The 9,369-nt window shown below is 38.5% G+C and overlaps 2 protein-coding genes across 2 annotated transcripts; one reads left to right on the plus strand and one right to left on the minus strand.

The window, feature by feature from the left end:
- The first annotated feature begins 1,845 nt into the window (after nt 1-1,845).
- On the plus strand, nt 1,846-3,757 carry cfap144 (cilia and flagella associated protein 144). Its single transcript, XM_015355421.2, has 4 exons — nt 1,846-2,137; nt 2,327-2,386; nt 2,918-3,021; nt 3,459-3,757. Exons 1-4 carry the CDS (start codon nt 1,999-2,001, stop codon nt 3,570-3,572), a joined length of 417 nt encoding a protein of 138 aa, XP_015210907.2. The 5' UTR covers nt 1,846-1,998; the 3' UTR covers nt 3,573-3,757.
- Nucleotides 3,758-4,767: 1,010 nt separating this feature from the next.
- ebna1bp2 (EBNA1 binding protein 2) lies at nt 4,768-9,274 on the minus strand. The gene is made up of 10 exons (XM_006634910.3): nt 9,095-9,274; nt 8,673-8,753; nt 8,314-8,486; nt 7,518-7,641; nt 7,069-7,158; nt 6,753-6,828; nt 6,345-6,435; nt 6,031-6,199; nt 5,432-5,482; nt 4,768-5,265 (listed from the first exon to the last, which is right to left on the minus strand). Exons 1-9 carry the CDS (start codon nt 9,167-9,169, stop codon nt 5,432-5,434), a joined length of 930 nt encoding a protein of 309 aa, XP_006634973.1. The 5' UTR covers nt 9,170-9,274; the 3' UTR covers nt 4,768-5,265.
- Between the last annotated feature and the right edge of the window lie 95 nt (nt 9,275-9,369).

The following is a 9,369-nucleotide window of genomic DNA, read 5'->3' on the forward strand; positions in this document are numbered from 1 at the left end:
TCCATCATCACATACCTTGGTTTGTTAAACATTTCAAGAAGCACTATCTCCGTCACAGTTTGTGCTTCCTTTGTTATCAACAAGGCAAAAGCTATTTTATCATCAGAGCATTGCAGTGTGGTTTTGACTAATGCAGCCTTTTACTTTATAACAAGTCAATTAAAAACAACTGAGTGGAATTACACTGCTTAACACGGTTTAAGACTTTCTTTTATCACTCCATTTAATGACACCTTAGAGGACGGTTCTGAAAACTGACAAAGGTAGGATTAAGTCATCAAAACCTGGAATTACAGCTTTCAGTGCTGGGTACAATTCAGATTGATACAAGAAAACTCAATTGCCCTTCTCCAGGGGTAAGCCCATAAAATGTACAAAATGAATTAAATTATGAGACAAATTTCCAATTCGAGGAAAAGGACCAGATTTTGATCTTCAGAAAGATTTAGGAAAGTCATCAGTCTTTGCTAAACAAACCAAGTAAAATACAAATAACTCCCTTTCTAGTCAATTAGAGATTGAATCATGATCAGCCTTTGCATTCCCATTAAAGACATCAATATACAAAATAATTCGAACAGCTTCATCCTTCAATGATGCTCAATGGAGGTGCATGCACTTTAAAAGGTAACATTACACTGTACATAATGAGGGTTGGAGTGTCACTTGGATGGTTTCTTACAACATAATAGACAGGAATACAGCTGAGATGAGTTACAACAAGGGTCAGCTTTCTATGTTCTTTGCCTGAAGCATTAGATCCGAATATGCACACAAATCTAGAATTCTGGAATATCAGTGTTATAATGACATCTGATTCCAGAACTAAGCCTGATGAATACAAAGGGACAGCTTTTCAAGGTAGCCATTATATTGCTTTTTTTAAAAAAAAAGATGCCCTTTAATTTCTGGTCCAAAGTAACAGATGACTATGTGCTGTAATAATGGAACAAAATACCATGAATCACCCATAATGCTCCCAAAGGCAGCTGAAGTTTAGTATTTGTTCACAGATTAAATGAATCAGTATCTAGAGTAACCTCATGGAAGCAACGCAATTATAAAAGACAATAAAGCTCTGTTTCCAACGTTTGCTAAAAGCCAGCTCAGAACATTCCGAGAGAACAGGCATTCCACACTATGGCTCAAGTCACTGAAAAATCCAGGATCCCATCATCACATACTTCAACTCTGTCCTGGAAGTCATTCTGCACTTCTGAGACTTCATTAAAGCAGCTATTAGACTCACGCTTTTCTAGAGCACTTCTAAAACAAAATATATTCACTTTCCCTAGAGACAATGTAGCCACACTTCCGTGTGCTGTACTACGGCTTCTCAAGCTTCACTGTCAATAGAGCCTAAGAACTCAATTTAACTGTGTCCTATGACACATACAGTACATTTGAGAACAATTTACCTTCATGTTTACAAACTATTCAAACTTGTCCTCCCTGTATTTTGAGTTAACATTTAACCACTGATCATAGTACCAATCTCACAAGTCTAAAATGTTAAGAAAGTCTAATACTGAAGACCAAAAATCTAATTTGTCTTCTTAAGTTTATAATCTCAATACAGCCTACTCAAATTACACAATACAGCTGTTCATATCCCAAGAGCACGAGTTGCATTTTATTACACAGTCAAAGTGAAAGGAGACGTTCTAAAACTAAAGAAGCATTAAAGCAGGATTTTTTTGTAGGCGCAGTTAATATTTGGTTTAATAGTAGTATCAATTTAATTTCAATTATTCAGCATTTGTGGTACAAACAAGAGCGAACTGCGCCCTCTTGCGATACATTGAAGTTTTATTCGGTCCATTGTTTATGGTTGCTAAGTTACACATCAGAGCAACAAGCAGCCTTCCGACGTGGTCGAACCTATCGCTTTTCTAACTTGACAGCTTTCCTGAAGCACCTTGCATTTCTCCCTTACTCCAAGTTGTTCTTGCTGGTTTCTGATCGGGATAAGACGGCTAGCTGGAAGCACGGAGCAGGATGGCGGCTAAGGGGAAGGAAAAAGAGAAGGAGCCGGTGGATATTGTGCACCAGAACGCAATCCTCTGTGAAACTATCATGAAAGAACAGCGAAGCCAAAAACTCTACACCCAATTCAGTATTAATCCCTTCAAAAAACGTAAGCAGTAACATTTACAGATTGAATCACAGGCGTCTCGGCGAAACATCATTATGTTGAATGTTATGTTTATTTCCCTCGAGACTTCTATCGATTTTGACCAACAAAAATTAGAAAAGTGCAGACAAGATAAAAAAAACTGCTTTTTGAAATCGACACCAATCTAATGTATATATATATTCCCCCTAGTTCACGTTTTGCCTGGGAAGCCGATGCCGAGGCACGCCAATGAAGACGGGAAGGAAGACCGTAAGTGAAGTTAATCACTTTAGAAACGATTGGTTTTAAGATGCATATTAAAAGTGTTTTTGTCTCCCTACGGTCGCAGTAGGTTAAGAAAGTAGAACAGTCTTCAGTCCTTCGAATTATACGTTACACTTTTCGCAGTGCAGCTTTGGAGGATCTTTTCAAATTTTAAGGTCCTTAACAGCACATTAAGGCTTCGTCAGTCCCCCTGGTGTTACTTACAAGTCACATAAGAACGTCCATCCATCGCTTCATTTCTTAGAAATATTACATTGCCTTAGTCAGGTGGGAATAAAGTATCACGCGTTTGCTTATTGGGTAATTAAAATGACAAACTCAAAAGAAATTACTGCAGAATTTTAAAGTTTCAACTTGGAAAAATAAAGCTGAACAGTTCTAATATTTTTTTCCCCATAAGACCCCTGCTGCAGATATACAATTTTCTGCTTACATGTTGTTCAAATACCTTCATGTTTTGAAATACTACATAAGTAGCCAACTGTACACACATTTCTTGTTTCTTTTGCCTCCTAGCTAATTTTTTAAAAATCATCCACGGCGCTAGACTGGAACCTACAAAGAAATACACCCATCCGCAGACAGAGAGCCAGGAAATTGGCTGGATATCCACACCCCTGGTAAGCTGCATGGTCCACAGATGCATGGACTGGAGGAACATTCGAAAGCCAAATGAGATTAGCAGTTCACAGATTTAGTATACAGTATGTTTGATAAGACGTTTGCACAAGAAATTGTGAAGAGAAGATGTAGCTCAAACAGTGTGTCTCATTGGAAGTGTTTTATTTGTATGAATACCTGTTGTATCAATCAGGCATTTAGTGATTTAACCAATTAACACATTGAACACTGAAACATAAATATGTAGCAGTTTACCCTGTACAGTGAAATCCAGTATTGGGCAAGCTGCTTTTGTGAGCCACATTTAGTCCTATCTTCAAAGCAATATCTACATGGAAAATTAATATTTAATCAAACATAATAACAGACCAGGAACTAAATGTCCTGCATGAGTTTCTTAAAAGGAAGTTTTTTTTAACACATGCTGCTGTTGCAGATCGTTTCAGATCGAAGCGATCGAAGGATCAGCTTCCCACGGCAGAATTCAGAAATCACGAAGTACATGGATGCAGCGTGGCGCCTGAAAGAGCAAACGCAGAACCTGGGATAGCATTTCCTCCACTGCAGGACAGCAAGTTACACGCGGAGAGCTATTGCCTCTCCTTGAAAAGCAGGAGAATGAACGTTCACAGCTGTAAACCAGCATTCTGCCCCAAACTGTAGCTGAACTATGCAATGGTGGCCACCTGTCTTCCAAACTGAATGATTAAACAAGATCTTGACAAACTATCAAAATTCATTTATTTTAAAATCAACTGTCTTGGTTAAAAAACTTAAAATATAAGGAGAACATACAATCATAATCACCAAACCCTTTCTTCAGTCTTTTTGTTCAGAATTGCAGCCTAAAGCTGTACCAGGGGCTTCTTAAAAGTGAATCAAAGGACACTACTGGACCACACCCTCAAAATGCAATCAGGTTGTTCATTCTTTTAAGTGGATGGAGAACAAATAGTTTATATACATTTTTAGGCTGTAAAGGGCACTTTTGCCCTTCATATCATACATATTTCAGAACTGATACACTATTTTATTAATAGGTTAGCAGACCTTTATCCAGGAGAACTTTATATAAAGAGAGGCAAGATTTACTTGTCTTTGTACCATGTTTCAAGTTTACAGAAATGGTATACACAAGTTAAAAAAATGAGCTAGAAGAGCAACACAAAGAAAAACGTGACCCAAAACAGTATACAGACTGTGTGTGCACCAAGGCTGTCCGATGTCCTGCACAGCATGAGGACAGTAAATGAGCAATAAGCCCACCACACTGCCATGCGGAACTACTATATCCCATGGCCAGCAGAGGAATCCTACTCCGCTGGGCCCCTGAGCAAGGCCCTTAACCCCAACTGCTCCAGGGGTGCCATAAAAATGGCTGACCCTGTGCTCTGACCCCAAGCTTCTCTCTCCCCACCTGTGTGCCTGTGTCTCATTGAAAGCAAGTTGGGGTATGCAAAAGACAAATTCCTAATGCAAGAAATTGTATATGGCTAATAAAAGTGATCTTATATGTACAGTGAGGGGTACCTTGCTCATTTAACTTATTTTACACAATCATTCATGCACAAGAAAATTAATGCTAAACTAAACTAATTTGAATGCATACTTATATATAATAAAATTTCAAATTGAGCAAAATAAGTTTCTTAACATTAATGACACTTGCAAGTTACCGGACAATTCCTAGGTGAATCCATGCATCTTAAATATTGTTGCAACAATATCACAATTTGTGAGAATGCTGAATGTTTTTAGTAATTTATTTTTCAATACTTGAAAAATCTGTACAGAAAAATACAAAACCACAGGTACAGGTAACTTTCATGAGATTATACACAGAAGAAGGTACTTCCTATAACATTATTTCTACAGCGTATTGTAATAGAAATGCCCGTGTATCTTCTTAACATAAAAGTTTTATTTAACTCCCGATTTAAAAAAGAAATCTAAAAAAAACTTCTCCAAACAGAAACCTGTACATCAGCACACTTTTGACAAATCACTTCTGCAAGTTCTGTAACTCTCTGTTGCTGTTTTCCTGCTTGCCTTGGAAAGCACATGTACAAAACGTTGCCAAAAGAACATTCATACACTGGCTGTGCCAAGACACTCACTGAGGCTCCCAGTGGTTCCTCTGGATGGTGTGGAGAAAATACTGACGTGTCCACAAAAACAGCCTCAAACACTGGCAGCTATTCAAGGAATTTGTTTTTGAAAGACTGTAGCCCGTAGGTACCGAACTGAAAAACATACAGAAAAGGTGTCTCTCCATTTGTCATGAATACTGTATAGGGGGAAATTAGCTTTGAAAACTCCATTAACATGGTTTCCAAAAGTAGATTCTGGGAACAGAAAGACAAATCAGTAGAGACTAAAAAATAAAACCAAAAAGGACCCAGGCAGTACCTATCGAGAGCGATTCTTCATCTTCTTCCGGACCTCCTTGCCTGGCCTCTTCTGCAAAGTAAAAAATAAAAAAAGTCAGAAAAATAAAACAGCAGGAAAGACTTCAGTTGTCAACGTATCATTACCATTTCTGTAACTGTAGCACACCTTTTTAACCCTCCAGATAAGAAGCCCCAAAACAGTCCCCAATACTGTAAGGTACAGAATATAGAAAGATCTAGGTGATAAGATTTTTAAATAGATCCAAAATGTCTCTAAGAAACAATTCCTCCCACCTGCAGCAATTCATACATTCTTAATACTCAATTATTTTAAAAGAAGCAATATTATTTTTAACTTTCAAAGGTGACAAAATAGGTTATCAAAAAGCTATGGGCGGTTATCAATATATTGTTTATTAACCCTCATTTGTCAATCACCTGTGTTTTTTTTTCTCGTTTTCAGCAATAAATTAACCTTTCTTCTTTCGTCTGCAGCCTGCACACTGACTCAACTAGTCAATTCACCATCTTATGTTAAAAAGCAAATGCATCTTTTAAAAATGACAGTATATTTTGAAAGCCCTGGTTCACACCAGAGGCAAAGGGCATGCCACTCACGTTGGATTTCTGCTTCCGTCCTTTCCCAAACTTCCCTCCTTTGCCGTGTGCAAATTTCGCCTTGAAGCCCGAGACATCATCGTAACTCTCCTTGGTGTTCCACTTCGAGCCGCGTTTCTTGCCACCAAACCCAAATTTCTGGTCCTTGTACTTCCTCTTTGCGCTGGGGCTGTGGACAAGTACAACAGTTCGGTGCTAAACTGACCCCTGGTAGCGTGACGGACGGAATGACAAGAGATTATCTACAGATCTCACGGGAAGTACCCAAGTTGTAAGGTTAGACTGATGAAGAAAAAAAAAAGGAGAGCTCTTACCCTCGTTGATTCATGACTGGCTTTGATAGGCTATCCCCTTTCTTGCCTTTTTCCTGGTCACCATCCAGGAAATCAAGCTTGTCGGTCATTCCTGTAGAGTAAGAATTTGCTGTACATTACGCATCAAGATTAAAAAACAGTTTTTACCTACAGTAGTATTACAGTCCCCTTCAGCTTCACTTGTTTTTCTACAGAAAATGGAAGGAACAGTAAAATCACTTGACATTATTTTCCACTCACAAGAAAATAATTGAACTGAATCTGAAAGTCTCTTATTTGCCGTCTTTTAGAAATGTATTATTATAGCACAATAAGACAAGCATATTAAGGTAAAGTCATGGACTGGTATCTAAAACCAGTCTAAAACCTTGCGTTAGTATCCTCATCCTTTGTGTAAGCCCACTGTACCTTTCTGGTATTTCTTTACTGCAGTCATCATGGCTTTCTTCGCCTTCTGTCTTTTCTGCAGCACCTCCGTCTGAACCTACAACACACCGATAATTCAGAAAAACAGATCCCCACAAATCACCAAACAATGACCAACTTTAAAAGCTTAATTCAAAAGTGAGAACCCTCAGTTTGTACAAACCATAATAAGTAGGATGAAGATCTATTACACTTTCATTTGTACAATTCATGCAGGTCATAAAACATGCAAGGTATGAGTAAACAACTGTGGAAGGAGACAGTCCTTACAGGTAGACAGCAGAACCCACTGACTTACCTTTTTGCCATATTTCCGCTGCTCTCGGAGTTTCTTGGCTTTCTCAGACCTCTCCATTGCTGTCTGTTTGGCCAGCAATTTTGTTCTAATCTACAAGAGAAGATGTACAGGATATACATCACACAAAAATCAGATCTCGTTCAAAGGAGTTAGTTCAATACAATTTTTTTCAAATGCGAATTCATACCAGCTTTAACACACTTGGATACAGATGTGAAACACGAACGCACTTGACAGATTTTGTAAAGACTTCACGCCGTTTTGAAATGTCAAATTCAACAACAGAAGAGAATTTAGCATTTTTGTCTATGCTACAGACTGATTAAGATGCTAAACCATTTGCTGGAAAAGACAAATTGCCTGTAACAGACTGCATTAGGAGCCCCCAAGTTTATTTTAAATCCACTAATAATCTCTCTGTGTCTCATGCGTCAGTATGTGGGACCAACCTTTTGCATTTGCTGGTCAGATTTGGCCATTTCAGCAAAATAATCCTCTGGTCTCTTGGTAGCAATCTTCAATTTGTGCAACCGTGGTAATGCTTCCAGCACAGAAGCTTGGGCCTGACGATAGCTAAAATACATTGAGGAAAAACAGGCAATGAGAAAAAAAAGTGTGATGAATACTTCCCACAATAACACAAGAAACATGCGTTTATCCACTGTTTTTCTCTTGGTGTCTCAAGATTTTTTGAGGAAGCTTGCCTTGGCATTTATCTTCATTACGTACGTCTATATGTACACATGGGAAAGTAAAACATAATAGCAATATAACTTGACTCATGAGCTTAAAAAAAATAAAGACCCAGCAAAGGCAAGGGTGTATATATAAGCCTGTTCCAAGATGTTGACAGTTGCAGTCTAGTCTCTCCAATAGATCGAGGCAGGGAGTTCCACAGACATTGTGGCTCATTGCGAGAAGGCTGTCTTTAGTACCTTATACACGATCAGGACAACCTTACAGTCCACTCCACATTTTACAGGAAGCCAGTGATATGTACAAAAGAATGCTGATGCAGAATAATTTTAATGAGTGCACAAGCCACAGCATTACTGATGTACTCAAGATTATTTAATATACAAGGGAGATAACTAATAAGTGAGTCATTTTTGTAGCCTAACTGATGAAAAAGGGCTTAATTCATATTTCAGCATTAGAGGCAAAAATCTCAACCCTTTAAAGTTCCAATCTGCAAAATGGCAACTCTTTGCATACTGTGGTGAATAAAGGCTTTTGCGGGCTTACAAGAACATCTCTCTCTGGAAGTCATCCTCTGCATTGATCTCCCCACTCTCCTCTGCTACTGGCCTCCCTTCTGCTTTAGCCACAATGTCAGGCGCTGGCAAACTGGTCAAATCCAGCCGTTCCAACCAGGGTAATTTCTTTCGCAGCTCGGACAAGCACTGCTTCAGACCTTCCTATGAACACAAAGACAAGTGGGCTTCAGTTTAGAGAATTCCAAGACATTTGGTTTAGTGAGAAACTTCAGCACCAGTAACACATTTGACAAACGAAAACATTGTAACAACTCCCATATAAAACTGTCAATGTCTCCTCGTCCTACAAGTTTTAAGAACCCAAACAAACAAGGAAACAAGACTCACCATATTGTTAACGATCTTCTTTTCCTGTAGAGGAATGTTTAATCCAGGCTTCAGCTCCCCCTTGGAGAAGGCTTCCTGGAGCTAAACATATAAAGACAATTAATACCGTTAAGGGCTTACTTTTGATTTTAAATTAAGCCTTTTAAATAAATACAACAGACCTTAGAGCTCAATGAGACATATGTCTTAGTGGAAAAACTCAAAACGAAAGATAAACTGTATCGATAGCTATCCAGACCTATAATAGTTTAAAATACTTACTAAATAATGCAGACTTATAAAACTATAATAGAGCTCCTCGCGTGTTTGGGGGAAAAACGTTTAAGGAGAAGAAATGAACACAACTTTTAACATATTACTACAGTAATAAACTGTACTGATATGGACAAAAATAAAGACCGGATTTAAAAGCGCGTGCTCACCTCTCCATCCGATAAATCGGCGTCTTCTTCCTCGGACTCGAAGCCTAACTGTAAATCATCTTCAACATCCTCCATCTTACAGTCAACAAATGCAAGCAAATCTGAAAATTAAAACTCCTCAGCGTGTTGCAGCTCACTCGCATGGACACATGGAGCACAAGAGGAAGTGGAGACCAAGTACGCACGCAATTCTGCCCTGGATGAGGAGTGCTTGAAAGAAACGTTCCGCAAATGTTATGAAGCTATGAATTAATTTCTCCGTTTTATAGTTGATT

The sequence above is a fragment of the Lepisosteus oculatus genome, chromosome 9 (assembly GCF_040954835.1).
Source record: "Lepisosteus oculatus isolate fLepOcu1 chromosome 9, fLepOcu1.hap2, whole genome shotgun sequence".
Lineage (NCBI taxonomy): Eukaryota > Metazoa > Chordata > Actinopteri > Semionotiformes > Lepisosteidae > Lepisosteus > Lepisosteus oculatus.

Excerpts from the sequence above, each read along its gene's own strand:
- ebna1bp2 (XM_006634910.3), bottom strand. The coding sequence starts at position 9,169 with ATGGAGGATGTTGAAGATGATTTACAGTTAGGCTTCGAGTCCGAGGAA. Across the intron at positions 7,642-8,313 it reads TTCCAGAGAGAGATGTTCTT|CTATCGTCAGGCCCAAGCTT; the intron begins GTAAGCCCGCAA and ends AATGTATTTTAG. Across the intron at positions 5,483-6,030 it reads GACGGAAGCAGAAATCCAAC|AAGAGGCCAGGCAAGGAGGT; the intron begins GTGAGTGGCATG and ends TTTACTTTGCAG.
- cfap144 (XM_015355421.2), top strand. The coding sequence starts at position 1,999 with ATGGCGGCTAAGGGGAAGGAAAAAGAGAAGGAGCCGGTGGATATTGTG. Across the intron at positions 2,387-2,917 it reads TGAAGACGGGAAGGAAGACC|CTAATTTTTTAAAAATCATC; the intron begins GTAAGTGAAGTT and ends TTTGCCTCCTAG. Across the intron at positions 3,022-3,458 it reads GCTGGATATCCACACCCCTG|ATCGTTTCAGATCGAAGCGA; the intron begins GTAAGCTGCATG and ends CTGCTGTTGCAG.